General features: G+C 42.5%; 1 protein-coding gene across 3 annotated transcripts in view; it reads right to left on the bottom strand.

The window, feature by feature from the left end:
* ATG7 (autophagy related 7) overlaps nucleotides 1-23,910 on the bottom strand; it is a 247,225-nt gene that overhangs the window by 172,642 nt on the left and 50,673 nt on the right. For all 3 annotated transcript variants that reach the window (XM_045493810.1, XM_045493811.1, XM_045493813.1), the window contains exons 12-16: nucleotides 22,288-22,446; nucleotides 15,486-15,680; nucleotides 13,822-14,025; nucleotides 12,028-12,143; nucleotides 6,893-6,968 (exon numbers count right to left, since the gene is read on the bottom strand). In XM_045493810.1, the coding sequence (XP_045349766.1) occupies nucleotides 6,893-6,968; nucleotides 12,028-12,143; nucleotides 13,822-14,025; nucleotides 15,486-15,680; nucleotides 22,288-22,446 (750 nt within the window). The remainder of the gene's footprint in view (nucleotides 1-6,892; nucleotides 6,969-12,027; nucleotides 12,144-13,821; nucleotides 14,026-15,485; nucleotides 15,681-22,287; nucleotides 22,447-23,910) is intronic.

Here is a 23,910-nt window from a genome sequence, read left to right as displayed (position 1 = left end):
CTAGGGACAAGGTGTCAAGGGTCCTTCTGGAAACCGAACTCATGTTGATGGGAGCACAAAACTCAAAGGCATGTTCAAAGAGCAGGATTTGGTCTGTGTTAACTTGACGAGAATTGTGTTTTGTCCCATAGGATGACACCGAGAAGCCATTTATTTTTAATAGACTGAAGCTGTGGTTCTCAAATGCCTAACGTCTCTGGAGACTGTCACTCAGTGGATCTGGAAGAGGGCCGGGAAATGTAATTCTGAAATGGCTCCCAAGGTGACTCTGAGGCACAGCTGGACACGGGAACCCCTGGATTAGGCAGTCTTCCACATAAAGGCCAGCTAATATATATACAGTGTGCGTATGTATGCATGTGTGTGTATATATATACATATGTATATATATACACATATACATATATGTAGTGTATATATATATACATACATATATTAACATATATATATGTGTATATATATATGGCTAGTCTATACCCAGACCCACTTAGATCTCCTCCAGTCCATTCTCCAGGCAGCAGCCAAATCTTACCATGGTATATCCAGCTCATGACTTTCCACTGTTTTGGGGTGAGGGTCCAGGCCTTTCAAATGGCCCAGCGGATCCCTGACTGCTTCCCCTCAACCTTATTTACTGTGCTTTCCTAGCTCTGTTACTGGCACGCCCGCGGCCCTGCAGGGCCTCAAACTCACCAAGCATCTTTCTCACCCATCTTCTCTGCCTCTCCTGTCCCTCCCCTACAGTGCTTAACCCCTCTCCTTTCTCTCTTCCACGAAAACAGCTGCTCCCTCTCCGCCTTGCAAGCTGTGTGGGAAGGCATGTCCTGGAATAACATGGAAAACAGGAAAGAGGGAATACCATCCCTGTGCCCTGTGCTCTTGGGTGTTTTTGCACACTTATCTCAATGTACCCTCACAACTTTCTCGGGGAAATAGCATCACTTGCCCAAGGTTCCACAACCACTAAATGGCAAAGCCAGGATTCCGAGTTCTGTTCCTTCTGGCTCCAAAGCTTGGGGAAGACAGCTGCAGAGCATAGGGGAGGTAAAAAAAAAAAAAAAAAAAAAAAAAAAAGGAAGAAGGAAAAAGAAGGCCATAGGAATTAAAACAAACAAACAAACAAACAGTCCTACAAAACCCAAAAACACAATACCTAGATAGGGGCTATCAGGGCCTGGGTAAATGAAATTATCTTCAGTCGTTTATGCCCAGTTGGCTACAAAGTCAGTAGATCAGGAGAAGAAAGGGGCCCCTTCCATTCTGGGCTACCACTGGCAGTGTGTATGCCAAAACTGAGTGAAATCAGCCTGAGCTCCAAGCCCACCTTGCCTCGATGGGGAGCAGGGACCCAACGCCCACAGACAAATAGCCACTCTGAGGAGGCGCAGCACAGCCACAACGGAACCTGCTGCCTTGACTTCACACCAGTTTCCGGCAAGCCTGGCAGTACTTCTAGAGCTTGGAGTTTGAATAAATAAAAATGAACTCCAAACTCCAAGAGCTCACTCTTGGATGCTGAAAAGAGTCTTAATCAAAATAAATGTCAAAATGGGGAGTTGGGCAATTACAAAACCCCAGGCATAGCACAGTCATCTTCATTTCAGACAATGGCGTCGGCGACTCCCAAAGATCCACCTCTCCTTATCAAACTGGAGTCACCGAGGGACAGAAGAACTGAGCTGGAAACAAGCCAGCATCATTCTTAGAAAAATCCTGCAGAATGGAGCTGGCCAGTCTTTGCAACCCTTCCCAACACACTCATTGCTTCCAGAGTTTTATGAAGATTCTTTGTAACTTCCTTTTTAGCAGAGCACAGAAGCTCCCATTTTACCATTTTAATTAAAAGCGAAAGAGAAAGATAAAACCAACATTTACAAGTGTTCCTGATGTGCCCGGAACTGTGCTTGATAAATGTGATGTAATCTGTATATTAATTCCAGGAGTATATTGTATAATTATCCCCATTTTTTTTTAAACATTGAAGTGACAATCATGTTTTTAAGTTTATTTATTTATTTTGAGTGAGAGAGAGAGAGAGAGAGAGAGAAACAGAGAGAGCAAGGGAAGGGCAGAGAGAGAGGGGAGAGAGAATCCCAAGCAGGTTCTACACTGTCAGCATAGAGCCCAACACGGGGCTCAAACTCATGAACTGTGAGATCATGACCTGAGCTGAAATCAGGAGTGGGACGCTCAACCAACCGAGCCACCCAGGTGCCCCGTGATTATCCCAATTTTACTGGTATATGAAATTCAGAGAGGATTGGTAACCTGTCCAAGGCCACATAGCAACAAGTGATGAGAGCTGCCTCAAATCCTTTTGTAATAGGAGCTAAAGAATGGATGGATGTAAATGAAATTAAGACGCAAACGCAGGATTCTAATCGGATCTATATGATCACAAAGCCTTTGGGCTGCCTCCCACGTGGGACCTCTCAAACAGGACGGCTTCATCAGGTGAGCAAAACTCATAGGGCACAAATAACATCCTTGAACTGGTAAACTTATGCCCCAGTCCTCTGGGACAAGAGATGCTAAGGCACATCTGAGCTCTGGCACCACGTGTACTTCATCCCCTCCGTCATGCACCAAGTAAGGCCAATCCCCGTCTCTTCTTCTAGGGCCCCACACAGAAAGCACGGATATTGTCAGACCTTGTACCAGATCCCTCTTTCTATTCAGGGGCCTCCAGCTGGAACCAGGTCCTACCACATCCAAATAGTGTAGGGTATATCCACAACCTTAGAGGACTCCAAAAGCAAAAGGGGATAAACACTGGGTGACCTTGTGCCAGTTACTGAACTTCTGTGAACATCATGGTGCCTGGCACAGTGTTTGGAAATCATCTGCTGATGGGAGAGCTGAATGGAAGGGGGTCTGGGAGGATGGATAGGTCACAAACCACAACATCTGATATAGAGAAACACCAGACATTTAGACTGTCCCTTCTTCCTGCCATTCCCATTATCATCAATTGGACGGGTATAGAAACAGTGGGGGAAGGAAACTCCCTTTCTTGGGCTACCTCTCAGGAAATGGGCTTTTATTGCTTATCTTCTTAATCTCTTTCTTCAGCAGTCAGTCCATCCATATCCCCAGAGGCACACTGCAATAAGCATTTCCGAGCAAAGGGAGCTTATTAAAAGCTAAAGGCCTGAGGATTTGTGGGGGCACAGCCTGTGCAGACAGGCCAAATAACTAGCAGCCCAAGGCATAGCTAGCGACCCCAGCTCTCTATCACACTTGTCTCCGAGATTTCCCAGGCCAGGTCTCTCCCAGGGTCCTGCCCTAGTTTGGGCTTTGTTCTGCTTTTCTGAAAGTAATTAAAAGAAAGAATTCAAGAGCCCAAGAGAACCATGGGGTTGGCAAGTCCAAACCCCTAGGAAGGGCATACATATTCACGGTCTTTATTCATCAGTACTTGAGAGCCAAGAGTACATTCACCCAAAGACAAAAAATGTGAACTGCCTGGTCCACAAGTGGGATAAGAGCTGACTGCTGTATTAATGACTGTGGTGTTTGGACGACTACTGGACTGCCACCTTGTTTTTCATTTTCTGACAGAGGTCCAGTCAAATGATCAGCAGCTCCACAGGCTGCCAATTTCCGTCACTTCCCGGAGATATCAGGAGTGGCCTATACCGTTTTTTAACTTTTTAATAACTCAGCTACCACCCAGGAGCCAGGAAAAGACAACTTTTTTTTGTTTGTTTGTTTTTAAGATCCCACTTAATGGGAAGCAAAATGAATAATACTATGCTAAGATCTGCAATGAAAAAGTTTTCTCTACAAAAGAAGCCAGGCTCCAGAGAGGACACTATACTATATTATTTCTTTTACAGAAAGTCCAAAATTAGACAAAGGTGTCCCATGGTGTTAAGAGTCAAGAGATGCTTGCCTGTGTGTAAGAAGGATGCAATAATAATTGGAAGAAGCACAAAGGGGGCTTTGGGGATGCTTGATAACATTTTATTTTGATCTTTGTGCTGGGTACATAAATGGTGCCTACTTTGTGATAATCCAAGCTGTATACTTAATGATTTGTATGAGTTGATGCATTTTATACATCAATAAAATGAGGATTTAAATTGCCAAAATCATTGTCTTTACAGACAGAAAGAGGGCTACACTTATTGCTGGCTGCTTGCAGAATCCCGTCCATGTACACTGGGCCAGACACTTTTAAAAAAGAATAAACCCGTAAGCCTATTTTCTTACCTTCAAATGGTTTTCTCATGGTTTTCAAAATCAATCAGAGGTTCCCGCCCCCCCCGCCCCGGGCTGACTACCACTCCATGTCAGAGCCTAATCAAGCCTTTTCCTGCACTTGGCCAATCTCTGGCTGGGCCAAATTCTGCCTGTGGTCCCACGGGCAGATCAACTAAGTAATCCTCATGCCTCCCCAGTCTGACATGGAGAGCAGAGACACAGAGCCCACAGGCTAAGTTAAGCAACTTTCTCCAGATTACACAATGAGCTGCTGGTGGGGGGCCCTTGTGATTCCTGTCCAAGGGCTATCACTTTTCTACTACAGCTCCTTCCACAGGGGCCAATTAGCACACACTCTCCTTTGGGGAACAAAAAAAGGAGCCCAGGGAACTCACGGGTTGTTCTTTGTATGCAAAACACACAAAAGGGGTTTACTAAGTTCCTATCCAAGAGGAAATATGAAGAGCCAGGAAAAGGAGGAGGGAAGTGCTGAGTCTGCAGCAGGGCATTGCAACACAGCCCAGTGTTTTTGTGGAAACGATGTTCTCCTAATCAAAACACAGTTGCATAAATGGACTTACTCCACTTAAAAAAAAAAGAAGAAGAAATTTAAAGCCTATAAATAGGAACCACACAACCCCGATTAATTTTAAAGTTCTTTCTCCACTGTCTTTTTTAGATAGTAGCTAAAAATAAAGGCTTGAAACTTGAAATAATGTAAGCAACTAATCACCCACAAGCACTGGGCTTTTTCCATATATGGCTGGGTTATTCTTCAGCCTTTGAAAAGACCAAATGAAGAGATGGCCAACAACCAAAATAATCCTTCAGACATTTGAAAACGAGGAGAAAGAACTAGAAGAGTCGGTGAATGACAAACAATTGTGAGGCTCAATGGGGGTAAATGACACTGAGAGGGATTAGTTGCCATAGTACTTTAAAAACATGGGCACATGCATTTTGACGCTGGACCCCTTCAATAAAGGGACTGTTTTGCCCTCTGGCCTCAGCACTGAGAAAACTACAACCACCATGATTTAACATAAAGGACTTAAAGAAGGAAAGAAGTGCAGGGGCATGACTGAAAATTTAATTAAGGCCCTTCTCAGTACTAGATCTACAAAGGAGATGAGGGCACATCTCAAGGTCAGAAGAAAGGGACTGGAGACGTGTGAAGAGGGGAAGTGGGTGGGGATTCGAAGGAGATTCAAGAGCATAAATACAGGGGTCGGCTCTGGAGGGCGGCTTCCTTCTGATGGAGGGTTACTACAGCGTCTTTTGGGTCCTACCCGAAATGTCTCTCTAGAAAGATTAACACATTCATGTCAAATAAATGGCACCTTGTGTGAGGCAGACTGGAAAAGCCACATTTGCACTGCTTTATGGTTTACAAAGCCTCATAACAGACATAATCCTGGACACGAGGTAAAGCACTTGCTTTTACTGATATGGAAACTGAAGCTCGGGGAGGGTCAGTGACCTAACACAAGGTGTCTGATGGATGTCTTAGTGCAGGAGGGCTGGAGAAGTGACCTGAAGGGAACGCTCCCATCGGGCAGGCCAGGGAAGTTTCACTCACAAAACCTCACGAAGGACACCAGTAGGAGTGCAAGTTTAGGTGTGGGTTTTGGCTCATCCACTGCCTGTGTCTGTGGCTTTGGGCAAATAATGTCCTCTCTTCTGATTCAAATCCTCAAATGGAAAATGACAGGGCTGTCCTAGAGGACAGGAGGCAGGTGGTGGGGAGGCAGGCGGAGACAAATGTGGGCTCAGTGGGCTGCTCTCACCCTCAGCTCTGAGCCTGTCCTCACACCCCAAGACAGGACTGTGGGGTGCCATCACCCCTTCACAGGGGTCAGCCTTCCTCTTACACACTGAAATACACGTATGGTGCCTAGAGAAATGACTTCCAAAAAGTGAGATTGGAATACGTCTTCATTCCTCCAAAAAACACAGTAACAAAACTACTGGCGAGGCAACGTGAATTTGAGTTTTCGTTCCACTACTTTTTTTCTCTTTCCCTCTCTATGCGATGGATCTTCTTTCATGACACTTCAGATTCTTTTTCTGAAAAGAAACCCGATTTTTTGACACCTCTAGTGGTTTTCCCATGCATACCCAGAAGGCTTTTTATGTAGCTAGGGAGTCAATAATATTAACAAATGACAGCAACAAAAATAGCAAGCACCCTTCACTGAGGGCCTGTGACATGCCAGAGCCACTGTTGAGCCCTCTGCAGACCATCTCTGGTCTCTGCAACTACCACGTGAGGTCAGTATGACTGTCTCCATTTTATACATGGGAAAACTGGGGCTCAGACAAGTTTAGGGATTTGGCCAAGGAAGGCCGTCTTAATAACTGTAGGGCTGGGATTTAAACTGCCGTCTGGCCAGTTCCGAAGTCTGTTCTTGCTTCTCCATTATGAGACCTTTGGTCAACATGCTAAATGCATCAAAGGCTGGATGCTGCTGCTTGTTCATGAATTCTCCTCACGGCCATCCTACAGAATGGGATACCTTGTAGGTGGTCTTAAAGTGCACCCACTGAAACTCAAGGGCAGCTAGAGGATAAGAAGTGTGGAAAAGCGGTGGGCTGAGCTGATGGTGTGGTCAAGTGACCCCAAATGCATTCCCTCTGAGTGCTGGGACCGGGTCCAGAATTATGCCTTCATTTCCAGATCACTAACCTGGTGAGGCACAAGGCCGAGAGAGGTTGGCGGTTCATTCATGCGGTCATCACTGCTGCTGGCAATGGCGTAGCCCCTGAGAAAAGAAAAACAATTAGAGCCACTCATTTAACGAAAGTTTATGTTTGACACCTGTGAGGACGATTTGGCCAGGGGGAGAGCTAATGAAAACCTAATTTCTGCTGGAGGGAAGGAGGAAGAAGAGGGGAGAAGAAGAAAAAAAAAAGCAGCATGAATTTTTGGAGTCAGAAAGGCCAGAGCTTGTGACCCCAGACAAGCTGCTTAACTTCTCTGTGCTCTGGGTCCATTAACTGCATTAACTATAAAATAGGAACAAGACAGTTATGAGGACTAAATCAGGAATAAGTTGGAAAAACTGCCAAGTGCAATGCTTGGCATATGATAAGTCGATTAAGGTCAACTCCCTGACTCTGAGAGAGAGTCTTGTCAAAAACCGTGGCACCTTTCTGTACTGAAATTTTGAAATGGAAAACTTTCCCACCTTAATTAACTGAGGTGATATGAATGCTACTGTGAGGCAGAACAGTGAGGGATTATTTGGGAAGGAGAATGAACGCACTCCTTCCCGAACAACAGTGAGATGTTTCCTTACGATACAGAAGACACGCGACATAGGACCTGGTTTTGCCCACAACCAGGGTGAACGCCAGAGAGAGAGGGGTCACATCAAGGAATCGTGGAATCATCTCTCCAAGATTTGGTCCCAGATATGCCCCGTCAGGAGGCCACACGACACTGAGAAGACAGGGGTAGCCCATGGGGATGACAGAGATGAGAGGAAGTAAAAAAAAGCTGTTTATTTTCGCTTAACTCTGTTGCACCCAGACTAGCTACGTATGCCGCCAACACTGTACACAGGTCGTCTTTTTGATTTTGCATAGAAAAAAAAAAAAACACCCTTGAGACATGAAATCAATAGAATATTCAAGTTAATTTCTGAAAATTGGAAAAACAAATCTTTTGAAAATTCAATTCTCTCCTGCCTGTGTTACAAACAGTATAGCAGGGTGATTAAAAACAGAGTTTGGAGCCAAACTGGCTGAGTGAAAGGCCCGTTTTACCACTTACCAGCTATGTAAGTTTCAACAATTTAGGCTCCCCGTGCCTCAATTTTCCCATCAAAAACAGGTCAGATAATAGTTCTTTCCTAATAGGTTTGCTATAAGGATTAAATGAGTTACTCCTGCAAAGTGACCGGAACAGTGCCTAGAACAAAGCAAGCACTATATGAGTACCTGACAAATAAAACAAATTACAGTGTATTTGTCAGATAGGCAGGTATAAACGTCCTTTTGGCTTCAGTCAGCCTTCATTAGCCTGCACGTGGCAGCAGAACCTTAGACAGTTATGGAGAGAATCTTCAAGTGTTCAATCATTTATTTTCTTTTTTGTTTCCTTTCCTTTTCTTTCCCCCATCCCTTTCTCGTCTTTTCCCTCCTTCCTTCTTTCTTTCTTAAAATTACTGATTTGGGGCACCTGGGTGGCTCAGTTGGTTAAGGGTCTGACTTCAGCTCAGGTCATGATCTCATGGTTTATGGTTCAAGCCCCATGTCAGACTCTGTGCTGACACAGAGCCTGGAACCCACTTCAGATTCTGTGTCCCCCCCCCCCGCCCCTCCCCCACTTGTGCTCTGTCTCTGTCTCTCTCTCTCTCAAAAATAAATAAACCTTAAAACAGTTACTGATTCTATTTTTTTAATTAATTTTGTCTCACTTCTATTTATTACAAGATGAATCTACTGTTTGTAGGTCATAAAGCAAGGTCTTCTTGCCTGGAGCAGATCACAATTGTGCCAAGTTTTGTATCTTTAATATAACATATATACAGTATGGTAAACATATAGACTACTAAAAAGCCAAGGTCGAGTTGAAGCAAAACACACCAGCCTGCTCATTTCTCTATGCTCACATGCAAGCTTACTACACTATGAGTGTTTAATAAATTAAAAAAATATATTTTTAAAAAATGGTATGGCATTGGTAGACCAGGTTGTCACAATAGCAGAATAGCAGAGCCAAGATCTGTGAGAGGAGAGAAGCCCACGAGGTAAACAAGGCATTTGCAAAGGGGAGCTTTCTGTCATAGAGTGATTGCCAACCTCCAAAAGCAGTGGCTATAGGATCAGAGGCTGAAGAGTTATATGGACAGACAAATGGACTGGAAGGAAAAACTAGAGTTTGGGGTCTGACAATAAGGAAAAATTATGGAAAATATGCCAGGCTTTGGGCTGGAAACAAGGTGGGCTACATCCTAGGGAATGAATCAGAAATAGAGAAGCCCTAATTCTAGTTCTAGTACTGCTAATCCACTTTGCCTAGCAGTTTGCCAGAAGGAAATGTAAATCACACCATCTCTGTAATTTTTCATAAAAAATGTCCAGTAGTCATTCAAAAATAACCAAGCAAAACAACAACAACAAGCAGATTCGAGAAACTGAGGTAAATTAAAAACTAACTGGATATGAGGTAATATGAAGGCATCACTTTTAATTGGTCTTTATATATAAAATAGTAGGGACACTATATCATAAGGTATTATAAAAAGATACCTTTTTATGAATGAAATGCTATGTCTTGGATTTGCTTTAAAATAAGCCAATGGGAAGAGAAAAATTGTGGATAGCTGTATAGATAAATAATGCCTGGCCATATGTCAGTAACTGTTGAGGCTGGATGGTATGTATATATAATGGCATTTATTATTTTCTGTATGTTTTTTCTTTCATGTATGTTTGAGTTTTCCATAATACAAAGGTTTTGTTTAAAAAAAAAAAAAGAAAAGAAAAAATACCAGGTATTGGAGGAGATAATAGATAACCAAAAGCCAAAAAACAAATAAACAACCCAAAAACCAATAGACAAGAGGAACAGACTTACAGGAGATCCAGATAATGGGGGTATCTGATTAAGGACTTAAAAACACAATAAAGTGTTTTCAAGTAATGAAAAAGATCAAAGTCACAATTTCAGTAGAGATCAGGAAATGTATAAAATAAGATCAAATGGAAATTTTAGAACTGAAACATAAAATAATTAAATTAAAACTCAGGGTTGCCTGGGTGGCTCAGTCAGCTGAGCTTCTGACTTCAGTTCAGGTCATGATTTCACAGCTCACTGAGTTCGAGCTCTGAGTCAGGCTCCATGCTGAAGCTCAGAGCCTGCAGCCTGCTTCGAATTCTGTGTCTCCCTCTCTCTCTGCCCCCCATACCCCCATTCATGCTCTGTCTCTCTCAAAAATAAATAAACAATAAAAAAAAAAAAAACAACTCAGTGGATGGCTTGACATATATTAGATACAGAAGAAATAGGAATTAGCAAACTGGAAGCCAAAAGCAAATGGGCAGACTAAAGCAAGGAAAGACAAAGTACTGGGAAATACAGAAAAGGGCATAGGTTAATTCTGATACGTAATCAAAGACTCAAAAGGAAAGAAGACAGAAAGGGGCAGAAGTCATATTTTAAAGAGATAATGGCTGAGAATTTTACACAACAGATGAAAAGCATCAAGCCATGGATTCAAGAAGCACTAGAAAACACAACCAGAATAAATACAGAAGTAGGTATATGATAGTCCAACTTCTGAAAACCAGAGACAATAAGAAAACCTTAAAAGCAACTCAGGGCAGGGAAAGAGGGAGAGAAACAAACTGTATCAAAGGAGCAGCAGTGAGATAAACACCAAACTGCTCAACAATAATAAAAGCAGCCAGAAACACTAGTTTTTTACTCTAAATGTGCTGAAAGAAAATTACCACCAATCTAGAATTCTACACTCAGCACAAATATCTTCTAAGAATGAAGATAAAGACATTCTCAGACTGACAAAAATTGAAATATCTTGTTCACAGCATTCCTGAAGTTAATAATAAAAGGCATTCTTCTGTCAGAAGAGTAATAGCCTTGGCTGGAAGCTCGAAGATGCAAAAGGAAATGAAAAGTAACAAAAAAGGAAAATGTTAGCCAAAAATAATGAATACCAACTATATAATAATCTCTCCTGGGGCTTAAAATATATGCATAATTTAAAAAAATGAGTGTGCAGACACTGCTGTTTGCCTATCCAATACCCTTCTCCATGTCTATCTTACCACAACTTTTTTTGGAGAGGTAATATGCCCAAGCAAAACAATCATATTTGTCAGTCTTCCCTGCAGCAAAGGGTGGCCATGTGATACAGGGGTTAGAATCAATGGGTGAGTCTTCCAGGAAAGCTCTTTAAAAGAGGGGAACCATGGGGCGCCTGGGTGGTGCAGTCGGTTAAGCGTCCGACTTCAGCCAGGTCACGATCTCGCGATCCGTGAGTTCGAGCCCCGCGTCAGGCTCTGGGCTGATGGCTCAGAGCCTGGAGCCTGTTTCCGATTCTGTGTCTCCCTCTCTCTCTGCCCCTCCCCCGTTCATGCTCTGTCTCTCTCTGTCCCAAAAAAAATAAATAAACGTTGAAAAAAAAATAAATAAATAAAACAAAAATAAAAATAAAAGAGGGGAACCTCAGCTAAGCTGACATGTGTTCTTAACTTTAACACAGAAGCAACACTGGAGGTGAAGCAGTCATCTGGTGGCCACAAGGTGACAAGCATAGGAAGAAAGCTAAGAGTGGCTGAGTGAATAAGAAGGAACTTGAGTCCCTGATGGCATAACAAAGCCTTGGTAGCAGCTACAGACTGCCTGCCTCTAGGCTTCTTGCTGCCTTTGCGTAAGCAAAATAAAGTCCCATTTGGCCGTATCACTGAAGATGTCACATACAGCCCAGTGCAATTTCTATCACATGGGATTCATGCATTGTCTTACAAAATGTTCACAGTTAAGATTAAAACCTACTAACAGAATAAAAGCATGAAGGTCCCAAAGGCCCCCACCAAAATGTTTATTTTTCCTTATCATCAGTTACCAAATAATTCCAGGAGAGGTCAATTCCAGAAGGATGCAGAGATGTAGCCCCAAAGATCACATGACAAGTTCCCCCCAGGCCAATGAATCAGACCAGGCTTTTCAGTCTTGTGTTTTTGAGGACAGAAAGAACAACACAATGCTCAGAAGAGTCAGGCCAAGAAAAGGCCAAGGGAGACACGAAAGCTTTCTTTGTTTAAATAACCATGTCTAAACAGTAAACTCACCCGTCTGGATGCTGCAAAACAGAAACCATCAATTCCACTGCCAAGGCTCCTGCAATCATGGCCAGTCCTGGACGACTCACAGTGCACTGCTGGTCCAAGGTCCGGTCTCTGGTTGACTACAGAGAAAGAATCATTGATGTGTGCTCAAAGTTCTAGTCCACTCAACTGTCGCTGTTTGAAGCATGAAACTCGTCCGTGATAAAGAGATACAACATAACCAGATACTCACTCACTGTGGGCAAAGAACATTCAGCCTCAAATAACATCATCTCTTGTAAGTACCAAGAAAAACAAAACACATAACTTAGGTAACTGAGGTAATATGCTAAAAAGGAGTAATAGTTATGAACAAAGTAAAGATTAGGGGCCTAACTGCCTCATACATGGAGTTGCACCATATGCTCTTTTAACTGATTCAAATTCAATCCTACTGTGCTTGATAGCTGAGGAACAGAGACATGGAGAGGAATAATCATTTGAATAGCACAAATGATTCTGCCCTGCCACTGTAACTGAGCCAATGCCTCAGAGTGCCTGTGAGGCAGGACAACAAATAACATGCCTTTCCTGCAGTCCTCAGTTCCTATGTGCCTCTCACAGTGTGGGCATTGTGTCCCCCTGAATGTGACCCCTGGGCTGAAGTACAAATAGTTTTGCTATGACAGGGCTTCAAACACAAATCGTCTTTAGTTGCAACTAAAGAAATTCTGATCTTCCACCTTTAGGCAAATTAAGAGGTTGTTAGGGATAATTTTGAGTCTGAAATTTTCACCTTATGAACAACTTTACTCGACCCATAATCCTACTTGTTGATAATGAGGAAATAATGGGACCAGCTGTATAATACCACTGATGAAGATCATAAAGTCAGCCTTCTTCACATGGAGAATATTTATCTTTTTTTCTTTATACTGGGAGGCCATAAAAACCAGTCATCCAAAAGAGGTAGGAGTTATTCAGGAACAAGTTTTAAAAGAAGGGGAAAATGAAGAGGAGGGTAGAGAGATACCTATGCTTTGCTTCACTGTGAATGATGATCTGTTCTGGTAAGAGACCATTCCTACAGACTGTGCCTTGTGTGGAGGCACTAACACTATAGGCAGAATCTTACATTTGAACAGTGTACTGCTTACTGTTCAGAGCACTTTCACTTTTGACCCACCTTGCACTATGAGTAGTCAGGGAGAGTATTCTTCCCTCCCTTATACTGGGGTTGACAGATAAAACACAAGATGCCCAGATAAATTTGAACTTCAGATAGACAAGGAATATTTTTTTAGTATGAGCAGGTCTTGAATATTGCATGGGACAAATTTATACTAAAATATTGTTTACCTGAGATTCCAAGTTAACTGGGAAGCCCATATATTTTCACTTGCTAAATCTAACAACCTTATAAGGGGCCCAGCCCGATTCTGCAGAAGCAAAGAAAGTGTAAGAGCCTTATTTGGAATCACCCCATGAGGCAGTGTCCAAGTCTTCAGACCCCTTACTTAATGCTCTCTTCAAAGGAGACAGTGCTTCCAGGGACCAGTCTATCCTGCAGTTTCCCTGCTGGGCTTTCTACAAAAGTGGTTGGTCACTACGTTTATATTAGTGAACAAGGAACAGCTGTGCACAGTTGACGACGCCAATCAAGGCTCATGGTGGGATAATGTCACCCCCCAAATTGGAGAATTCTTCTCTTTGTTAAAAGACAGTGTTTAAATAGTCATAAAAGAGAGTCGGGCCTCTTTGTCCCGGTGGACAAGACAGTTGTAGGAAATATTTGGAAGCACAGAGAAATCCACTTACATCTCCTGGGGCCACCACATCATTGCAGAAATAGCAGCCAAGTTTGTAGCCGGGTATGTTGGCAAAAAGCGATGAGCCCAGGAGGTCGGCAGGTGCCACAAGGTGGCCAGGACACAAGTCCCCAGCTCCTTGCTGCTTAGGTTTCTTCAAGCCGTGTCTCATGACAACAAATGTGTCAAACCCCAAGGCAGCATTGATGACAAGCTGTGGATTTCAAGGAATAAAAGTCTAGAGTTAAGAGACACTTATATTTTAAGCCATGGCTAATTTCATACTTGGTCAACTTTCAGAATTTATTTTATAAGTAATTGCGTATGAGTATAATTAGAGTCTTGGAAGCTAATACTAGTAAAAGCTACCCAATATTGAGGATTTATTAAGTGCACACACACACAAAAAACCCTTGACCAGTAATTAACAATAATTATCTCATTTGGTTTCATTTAAAACTCCCAGCACACATTTCCAATTACAGATGAGGATCCTGAAAGTCAGAGCAGTCAGCTCGCTAACATGCCCAAGGTCACTTAGCTGGTAAGAGGTAAATGCATCAAACCAAGTCTAGAGAGTTCTCAACCTCATTCTTTCCACCATATGCTATCATCTGACACGCCTACATAGATTTTCTTTTTTTATAACAGCTTCACTGAGATATGATTCACACACTATGCAGATTTTTAAGGATGATTGTTTTCTCATTTGTACTAGAAGAACTTCTCTTACTTATAACTTATTCCCTGAAATTTCTGGTTATAAAGAAAGTTGGAAAATAAAGAAAAACTGTAACAGAAAAAAAAATCACAATCTCATGGCTCAAACACTTATTACTAATAATTTGGGGGTATTTCTTCCCATTGTTTTCTCCCGATCTCTCTTTCCCTCCCTTCCTTTCTCCCTTCTTGCCTCCCCTCCCGACCTCCTCACTCAAACAGATACAAATGTGTATGTGTTTATATAAACAATTTATATTAAATATATACAATATCATATCTTGCTTATTTAACATAATGTGGTATGTTCCATGTTATTAAAGTTTTTGAAAACACGTTGTGCATGGCTGCATATTATTCCATCACATTTATGTACTAGGATTTATTTAACCATTCACTACTGTTGGCCCTTGAATGTGTCACTGACCAAAGAGTAAATAAGAGCGTCTTTGTCCTCTTGGAGCTTATGTTTAAAAAAAGATTTTTTTTAAATGTTTATTTATTTTTGAGAGAGAGAGAGAGACAAAGCATGAGCAGGGGAGGGGCAGAGAGAGAGAAGGAGACACAGAATCTGAAGCAGGCTCCAGGCTCTGAGCTGACGAAGGGCTCAAACTCTTGAGCCAGGAGATCATCATAACCTGAGCCAAAGTTGAATGCCCAATCAAGGGAGCCACCCAGGTGGCTTACGTTTTAATGTAAGTAGAATATCCCTTTGAGATACAGTGTCTCAAAAGGTTCCTATGAAAATTAAATAGTAAAGAATAACTATTATACTGGATGGTGGTGCGTGAGGCAAAGACAGCACGTACCGAAGCCCTTTGGCACCATGTCACTGGGTCACACACAGCACATCTCTCTTCTGGAAGGAAGGCAGACAGAGGACACCTCTCCCTCCAGGGTGATGGTACATTAAGTCACAACCAGAAACAAGAGCCCAGGATCCACACACTCTACCTTTCTTTTGCTCGCAGCAATGACGGCAGGGAGCCAGCGGCTCTCTCTGGTGTCCATCAACAGGAACACGACATCATGGCTTTCGATGAGCTGCTCCAGGTGCTCCACGTCTTTGCGGGCCTGCTCCAAGGTGACGCTGGAAAAGTTCACTGGGTGTCCAGGCATGGGGATGCTCATGTTGAACCCTCTGGCATTCTAGGGAAAAACCCAGATATACGGATGTCTGAAGCAAACACAGGTGGTATCTCACAGCTACGAACATGTAAGTGTGGTCAGGTGCAACCAGAAATTTCTCTGTGCACGATCATGCTGCTTGTTCCTTTTGCTACCCATGCCCTGACCTTCTTCACCTCTACATCCTAGACTATCTTATCCTGTCATCCCCAGGTCTCTGAGCCTGGATATATATAGCAGCAAGTAGAGACATACGGATCCTAGTTCCAAAGGAGGGAGGCACGTCCATCTGAGCCAAGGAGGACACTGAAGAAAATGGTGCCTTTGACTTTTTCCTATAATCTGAGGCCAGGAACCTCTATCAAAATGTCCTGTGTCTGCCCAACTCCCCTCTGTCTAGCTGAGTTGTTTCTCCCTACTTCTTCCCAAGTTGCCCCCCACCCCGCTGATTTTCTTAGTGCATAACATCTCCAAATAGGATATTATAATAGAAAACATTTGATTTAATAAATTTATATAAGATTAGTATGACTGACTGTGTTAATCTTCTTAGGGGTATATGCATTTTTAAAAAACCTCTCTAAACCAAAAACTGTACTTGCTAACTTACAATCAGAAAATCTACTTAGGAGTGTGCAGATATTTGTTTGAGAGGGAAAGGGACATGGGCTGAGCTATAGCAGAGTGTGGTACTGAAGTGAAGCTTCATTCCTTGTCCAAAGAAGTTACCTGGTGGCCTGGGTTCTCCTCAGGGGCTTTAGGACAGCTCTGTAATTTACTATTTGTCCCCTGCTGGCCCCACAGTGTCTTGGCAGATTAACAGTGAGTCACATATGGGTGTCAGTGAAGTCAGGGACATTAACTGTCCACAGAAAAGAAAGTTGTAGAGTCACAAACTACATACACCCTTAATCCCCTGCATAGTGCTGGCCACAAGGAGGAGTGTGAAAACATCAACTTTCTCGTTCATTTGCCAAAACCCGTCACCTACTAGAAAAACAGCTCAGGGGGCAGAATAAGTAGGTCCTTTTACAAAGGAAAATTCTATTTTGTGGATTGTAGCTATTTTCTCCTTATCTTAAACTTTGAACCTAATCTCTGGAATTCCAGAAAGTGACAGTGGTAGCAAAGGCAACGATATTTAAAAGAATGAAAAAAAAAATGTTGCAAGCAAAGCAGGAAAAGACACCAAGCAGAAAGGACTTCAGAAAAAGCGTTCAAAACAAGTCCAATTTGGCAATGAAAACATTACAAAGACAACGATCTGGACCTCATTAAGGAATTCACTCATTAAGTATCATGTATATACTCAATACTGTGGTAAACAATAAGCAAAGACCACAGCAATGTTAATACCTTACTGTTGTATTACAATTGACAAAGCATTTGAGAAGATGGTAGCTTGATCTTGGTATTAGTTAGGTACATTAGTGACACCAAAGCATAATTAATCAACGCCAATTCTGACCTTTTCAGTAACACAGATCCATACCCACTTTACTAACCTAAATCGTTCTCTGCTTGCTAAAATTGCAGCCAGCAAGCCTCTGTAGGACTGGCTCTCAGCCCACCATTTGGTCCACACGCCTGAGGCCGGAATTTGGCAAGTTTCAACACAGCAGTTTTCAACCTTGGCTGTGCGTTAGAACCACCCAAAGAGTTTTGAAAATTCCTGATGCCCAGGCTTCTCCCCAGACTATCTCAACTGGAATTTCTGAGAGGGGACTCTGCCATCAATATTTTCTCAAACTACCCCCATGATTCATATGTGTAGTCAGGGTGAAGTACAGTTTACAGAAGAGTGTAATACATAGATTTTAAGTGTACAGTTGGCTGTGTTTCAACAAACTGCAGGTGAACCACTGCATATACCTTAAGACACAGGACATTTTCATCACCCCAGAATGTGCTCGTGTGCCCCTTCCCAGTCAATCTCCACTACTCCTCACCACCACTGGGACAACCATTGATGCAACCACCTTTTAAACCCTAGATTAGTTTTTGCCTATTCTAGAACCTCATATAAATGATAGATATCCTATGGTATACATCTGTTGGTGTTTGGCTTCTTTGGCTCAGCATAATGCTTCTGAGGTGTGCCCATATTGTTAAGTACCAAGAGCATGCTCCTTTTTGCATTGTGAAAATAACTCGATTTGTTTATTCAATCTCTCACTGACAGCTATTTGGGTTATTTCTAAATTTTGGCCATTAGGAACAAAGCTGCTATGGACATTCTTCCATAAGTGTTTTAGGGTATATATGTTTTCGTTTCTTTTAGGTAAACATCCACGAGTGGGATTTCTGGGTAATTAGGTAGGTGTAGTTTCATGAGAACCTGTTGAGCTGATTTACAAAGTGGTTGTTTTAGTAGCAGACTGAATTCTGGTTGCTCCACAGCCTGACAACATTCAGCCTTGTCAGTCTTTTTTTTTTTTTTTTTTTAATGTTTATTTTTGAGAGAGACACAGAGTGTGAGTGGGGGAGGGGCAGAGAGAACGGGACATACAGAATCCGAGGCAGGCTCCAGGCTCCGAGCTGTCAGCACAGAGACCGATGTGGGGCTTGAACTCACAAACTGTGAGATCATGACCTGAGCCGAAGTCGGATGCTCAACCGACTGAGCCACCCAGGTGCCCCCCTGTCAGTCTTTTTAACTTGACCCACTGCAGTGGGTGGATAGTGATAGATCTCCATGGTGATAACTCATATTTTCCTGAGACTACAAAAGTTGAGCGTTTTTATGTGTGCCCTGGCCATTTATAGATCTTCACTATGAAATCAGTACCTCCAACAATCTGTCCCCCTTAAAAAAAGACTTGTCTGTCCTTTTATTACCGAGTGGTAGGGGTTGTTTATGGATTCTGGGGAACAGCTTCTTGCCAAATAGACCTACCCTGTGTATTTTCTGGGTTTTGGCCACCTTTTTCATTCTGTTAATGGCACCTTTTGAGAAGCAGATGTTTTAGGTTGTGTGTGTGCGTGTGTGTGTGTGTGTGTGTGTGTTTTATGTTTATTTTGAGAGAGAGGGAAAGAGACAGAATGAGAGAGAGAGAGGCAAAGAAGAGGGAGACAGAGAATCCTAAGTATCTCACAGAACAGAGCCCAACTCAGGGCTTGATCACATAAACTGTGAGATCATGACCTGAGCCAAAATCAAGAGTCAGATGCTTACCCAACTGAGCCATGCATGTGCCCCTGAAAATTTTAGGTTTTGATGAGATCCACTTTTTTTCCACTTATGGTCAGTATTTGCTGGGTCCTAGATAATCTCTGTTTATCACGAGAGCACTATGCTGCTTTCTGCTGGAAGCTCTGTGGTTTAGCTTTTATGTGTAGTTCTGACCTTACTGGGGTGTCACCTAAGGGCTCAGGGTGTTCAATGAGGGAGCTCCATTCTGATAGGTGGGTCTCCAATGTCTCATGGCCTTGGGATAGCTCTGAAGTCTCCATTCCACTCACAACAGATGGTAGTGCTTTTTTGCCCGGCTTTACAGAGTCATGCCCTGAACACACGTGACTTGAGCTGGTCAAAGGCTCAAGATGCTATCCAGACTCCTCCTCTGCTCAGCTCCTGCATGTCTGATACTCTGTCCTGCATGTTTCAGCCCCCTTAGCTGCTCTGAACTCAGATCTCAGTTTCCTCAGCTCATCAAACCCAAGAACATCTCCTTGGGCTCCTCATGGGCTCTAGCAAAGGCCAGAAAGTACCTCCATGCAATGGGCTGGGACAAACATTCCTTCTTTCTCTTCTGTCTAGGACCATGGCCTTTCACTACTCCACTGCCTGGAGAGAGTCATTTTATATGTTTTACCCAGCTGTGTAATTGTTTATGATAGAAGAGCTGGTCCAATACCAGTTACTCATCAGGGTTGTAAACAGATGTCCAGAGTTGGGTTTTAAAACCTCTGGTGTAGTTCCACAATCCTACATTGCCTTGTATTTAAAAAAAACAAAAACAAAAACGGTAACCTCAAATATTTATTTGATTTTTTAAAGGTTACTTTGTTTCCGACTCAATTAATTCAACCCTGGGATTAGACAGGGTATTTGTAGCAGAGCAGTTCTTTTCACATCTTGTTCACTTAGGACTAGCCTGTGTCTGTGGCCTGGTGTAAGGGGATGAGTAAGTATCTGCTGAATGAAAAAACTACACCAAACTGAACATACAAAGAAAATGCCGTAAGTCTGGGTAATTGGCAGGTGAAATAGTTTCACAAGTACTTTGCAGGAAATTGATGGATTACACTAGTACTTTAATGGATTCTGTACATTATCTATTATTGCTTACAAGGCAGGAAGGATGAAAGTATAAAAACCCTGGCTCCTGGCCTCCAGGACTGAATAACCCAGTAGGGAAAACACAGTAGCACAATGTAAGTGCTGAAGAGGAGGTTCGACCCTGGTAAGCTGATGGTTTCAAGAAAAGGTGAACTTGATCTCAAAGGCCCAGAGTGACCCGGCCCTTGCTTCTGCCCTAGCCCCTTCTCTGTCTTCCTTGACGTCAGTGCTCCCCTTCCTGGTTTTCCTTCAGTTCCACAGAAGCACCATGCTGTCTCCTGCCTCAGGCGTTTGCAGACAGCTCTGCTACCCTTCATCTAGCTGACTCCCACTCACTCATCCTTCAGGATTTAGCTTCCTCAAGGTAGTCTAGCTTAGGTCAGGCTGCCTGGTAAACACCCTCACAGAAACCGAGCTCCTTTTTCATGCACTTAACAATTACAACCGTTTACAAAATTAGGTGTTAGGGACCATGTACCCCTCTGGACTATAGAAGCTCCACAGAGAGGAGAGAGAACTTTTCCTGCTTGTGCCCCAGTCCCTAACATACGGAAGGCCTGAAATATTTAATAAGTAACAGAACAGCTGTACAAATAAATAGGGGGGCCTGCATTGGGTCACAGACCATTTGGGCAAGGAAAAATTTCAGGCAACTAGAAAGTAGCTGAATTCAGATTCAAAGCCAGGTCTGTCTCAGCCCTGAGGGGAGCTCACTCTCCAGTGACAGACTAGATTATTCTTCCCAACTATGCACTGCCTCCCACTAATAGAATGTCTTTGCCCTTTGCCAGATGATTTTGCAGGACCTCCCACTAGAAAGGCAGAGTATTCTGACAAACCCCACTGACTTTGCGCTTGGCCCTGTGACTGGCTTGGGCATATAAATGGAAGATGCTACACTGTGTCACTGGTGAGCTGAGGTTTTAGAGGTATAATAAGTTTTCACCAATCCTTTTACACTCCCACCTTCTACCAGAAGAAGAGCATGACCCAGACTGTTGCTCTGTAAGCCCAGATTTTAAAACAATGACTTACAGAGCAAATTGGAACCTGACTTAAAGCCTGGAGTCCAGCCTAGCCCAGCAGCTAAGCTACAGTCAATCTGCAGACCTGGGAGCCTGAGATAAATGCTTATAATAATAAGGCAGGGAGAGGTTAGGACTGTGTGATATGCAATAATGTGGCAGAAAGCTAACTAATACGCCTCCTCAATTGACAGGGCTTAACATTTTTACTTCTTTTTGGCCTCTAGCACTTAACTGGATACACAATGGGCGCTTAATCATTAGTGTTGAATTAAACCCAATAAACCATGCTCCTCAAGATTGCTGGTGAAATGAACAAAACCATCAATGTTGCTTCTTTTCAAGCAAAAGATTCTGAAATAAATGAATATAATACTGAGTGATTACACAGAAAAACTTTGAGAAAGTGGGCTATCTTTTAGCTGAGGCCGAGAGCCTCTTGTGGCACTAAGTGGTAGCAGATGCTTCGGAGATATCTAATCTAACTTCTGTCAGACCAACTGATTAAGTGTGCAAGTCGCAGATTCTCTTTTGTGGATGACCTCAAAAAAAAAAAAAAGTCTTGCCAGATTTTGAATCAAATGAGCTGAATGACTTGTCTCTTATTATCTAGTGTGTTTTTAAAGGGAACAGTCTGATTCAAATACAAGCAGCTCAGGCAGCCACATCATCCTTCTGTGTGGACTTACATCCAATTTAATTTCATAAACCTGTATTCAGTAACTATTGAGTATTTTGGTGATGAAGGAAAAATAACATCCTGTATCTGAGCTATCATAAATCCCTTTCGGGGCACCTGAGTGGCTCAGTTGGTTAAATATCCGACTTCAGCTCAGGTCATAATCTCACAGTTCGAGCCCCACGTCGGGCTCTGTGCTGACAGCTCAGGGCCTGGAGCCTGCTTCGGATTCTGTGTCTCCCTCTCTTTCTCTATCCCTCCCCCACTCATGCTCTGTCTCTCAAAAATAAATAAACATTAAAAAAAATTAAAAAAAAAAATAAATCCCTTTCAAACAAAGCTGGATATAAATATATGCATACTCCCAAATTCCTCAACTTAAACTCAGGTAATACTTTGCCACTCACAAAAACATTTTCTCACTCTTCATTTTATTTTCACAATAATAAACATGAGTTTTGTTTTGTTGTTTAATCCCCATCTCTGAGATGAGGAGAGGCTTAGCCATATGATGAAGGCCCAGGTAGTAAGTGACAAACATCTGACTCTCTTTTACCAATACCACAGGCCCTCATTCCCCAAGATTAAGCACGGAAAGCTACAGGAGAAAACCTCCAACATTCCCAAATAGCATCAACATACCACTCCAGGGAATATTTTCTGGAGCCGCTCTGCTGCAGCCAGGGCCTTGGGCTTACCACCTGCTAGGCAATCTTCAAATTCATAGAGAGGCTGCCTCACAGGATTGGAGTAGGAGATGTTGGCATTGTCCACAAATGTGATGTGTCTGACACCCCAACCCTGCATGGAAACAAGAGATCATGGTGTGTTTCTGATGAACATTTCACAGGGTGTCTCTCTTGCAACCTATAAAGAGGTTTAGTTTTGGAATAGCTTGGGAATCTCAAAATACAGGAAACTTTAGAAACTGAATTGTGCAAATTCAGTTTTTGATTAACAGAGGGCCAGCTTCCTTTAAAAGACAAAAATAATTATATACCCGGTGCCTAGTTTCCTGCAGTAATGAATCTAAGAAATGTCAGAGTGGGTCTAATAAGTCATTATTTTTGACAGTGGCACCAGAGAAAGAGTTGGAGGTGAGTCCCATGAGAATTGTCTATGTTGCTGTCTTAAAAGAATTAGCGATAAGCCCCCAAATGTACTTGCTTTCCCTTAATGAGTAATTAAATATAAATAACAGCTCACATTAAAACTCACTTAAAGCCTGAATTAATGCCTCAGAAAAATGACTTACAAGTTATTTTCTGTTGTATAACATCGCAGAAGATTTTGTACTACTGAAGACATAAAGGGCTTGTTAATATTTGGTAATACAGGGGACAATTCTATATTCTCTCAAATAGTTTGCATGATTTCATACACTTTAATTATAATTCCTTTAAAGTATTATAGAACCACACAATTTTAAACTGAGATGGCATCTCTAACATCCTTAGTCTAACTGTTTTGTTTCACAGATATGCAAAGTGTAGCCCAGAAATCACTGAAGGTCATAGATCTGGTTAATGGTGGGAAGGGTTGAGATCCTGAGAGTTGCAACCAAATAGAGATGACTGCCTTCTGGAGGGTGGGGTGTAGTGTGTGCATTTCAGCATATCATAAATAGGCACAGTGATCGAAGAGAAGCCCCTGCCATGATTGGCTACAAAGCTAATTCTGCTCTCTCTCTTATTTCAATAGCCTTCCATTAGGGACTCTGAAATTCAATTAAACTGACGGTTCCCAGGGGACAGTCAACTAGTACCCAAGATTCATTTTCAGGGTTGAGAATGAAAGGACAGAATCCATCCTTTCAAAAGCATAGTTTTTACATTATTGGTTTTGAAAGCCCACTGGTAAACTCAGATCTACTCATCCAGTTTTGTAAGTGACTTTCATCAGCTAAGCAACCTACTGTGGAGGTGGGAATAAAGACAAGCACAACCCAAAAGTCACTTGTGCTTGGTTTGAGGACATTTACTTCTCAAGTGTTTTTACATTCCTTAAAGCAATGCTGAGAGGACTGCAAGGAAGGCAGTCTGGGAACATACTGGGCAGTGGGAAGAAAGCCAAATAAATTACAAACATACTATGGGTTAGCCACATGTGAGTGCGGGTTTGCACTTAACTTTTGGCTTCCTGGGATGCTTCACGGTTTAAATGGCTAATCTGTAAAGATTAAAGGAAACGATAATACTCATTGAAGAAAATGATAATACTCAGTGCTGGTGAGGATGTGGAGATGAAAAAACTATTGCACGGGTT

Source organism: Leopardus geoffroyi, chromosome A2, assembly GCF_018350155.1.
Source record: "Leopardus geoffroyi isolate Oge1 chromosome A2, O.geoffroyi_Oge1_pat1.0, whole genome shotgun sequence".
Taxonomy (NCBI): Eukaryota; Metazoa; Chordata; class Mammalia; order Carnivora; family Felidae; genus Leopardus; species Leopardus geoffroyi.
This window is presented reverse-complemented; position numbering and strand designations above follow the sequence as displayed.